The sequence below is a fragment of the Echinops telfairi genome, unplaced genomic scaffold (genome assembly GCF_000313985.2).
Source record: "Echinops telfairi isolate 266 unplaced genomic scaffold, ASM31398v2 ScPeMD7_7412;HRSCAF=8450, whole genome shotgun sequence".
Taxonomy (NCBI): Eukaryota; Metazoa; Chordata; class Mammalia; order Afrosoricida; family Tenrecidae; genus Echinops; species Echinops telfairi.
In genome coordinates this window covers 1,072,041-1,073,204 of record NW_022111312.1, presented here as the reverse complement: position 1 = coordinate 1,073,204, position 1,164 = coordinate 1,072,041, and the positions used below count along the sequence as shown (strand labels likewise).

The 1,164-nt window shown below is 49.3% G+C and overlaps 1 protein-coding gene across 1 annotated transcript in view; it reads left to right on the top strand.

Annotated features, from left to right (window-relative positions):
* Positions 1-1,164, top strand: part of SART3 (spliceosome associated factor 3, U4/U6 recycling protein) — a 26,898-nt gene that overhangs the window by 7,431 nt on the left and 18,303 nt on the right. Inside the window, exon 2 of the mRNA XM_045296682.1 lies at positions 665-923. Coding sequence (XP_045152617.1) covers positions 665-923 — 259 coding nt within the window. The remainder of the gene's footprint in view (positions 1-664; positions 924-1,164) is intronic.

The following is a 1,164-nucleotide window of genomic DNA, read 5'->3' as shown; positions in this document are numbered from 1 at the left end:
CATCTCTCCTGCCTCTTCTGAGTTTTGTTTTGGGCCAACCTGTGGCAAGATTTGAGTTCAATTATTATTTATCATTGTCTAGGGCATCGGTTCTCAACCTGGGGGTCGAGACCCCTTTGGGGGTCAAACGACCCTTTCAAGGAGTCACCTGATTCTTAAAAGCAGCAAAATGACAGTGATGAAGTAGCAACGAAAATAATGTTATGGGTGGGGGAGTCACCACCACATGAGGAACTGTATGAAAGGGTCGCGGCCTCAGGAAGGTTGAGAACCACTGGTCTAGGTTTTCAAATAGAAAGTGGAAGGAATAATTTCAGAGCCCCAGGAAGAGGTAGCCACGCACGGAGGAGCCCCGGGTCCACACTCGTTCCAGCTCCTCGGGGGCTGGGCCCTTGTCTCCCTCTCACTGACGGCTCTTAACGCTGCAGCAGCCAGCACATTGCCATTGTAACTTTATTTATAGCATGAGTTTATGTGTGAATCTTTAAAAGATTCATGTAGGAGCCTTTGAAACTATCCTCTGATCCCCGAAAAAACCCTCACTCGACTCATTGCCATTGGCCTCAGAGAGACCCTGTAGGGCAGAGCCCAGCTGGCTTGTGAGTTTCTGAGACGGCCAGTCTTCACAGGAGCAGACAACTCACCGGACACTTGCCCTTTGCAGGCCCGAACATCTGGCTGGAGTATGGGCAGTACTCCGTCGGAGGAATTGGCCAGAAGGGCGGCCTTGAGAAGGTACGCTCCGTGTTTGAAAGGGCGCTCTCGTCCGTCGGCCTGCACCTGACCAAAGGACTCGCCATCTGGGAGGCTTACCGAGAGTTTGAGAGTGCGATTGTGGAAGCTGCTCGGGTAAGGGGCTTGTGTGGAGAGCTGAGGGGGCGGGCAGTCTCCAGTTGGCTTGAAAGGAGTGTTTTGAAGTGGAAGTCTCCAGATGAGTCTGGTGGGCAGTAACATAGGTAAATTCAGTCCCTTTTATGCCCTGGGGAGGTTGAGTTCTGTGACTTAAAAGCTGGTGAGTCTATAGTTTGTTTTCTTTTTTTTTTCTAATCATTTTATTAGGGGTTCATACAACTCTTATCACAATCCATACATACATCAGTTGTGTAAAGCACATTTGTACATTCGTTGCCCTCATCATTCTCAAAACATTTGCTCTCCACTTAA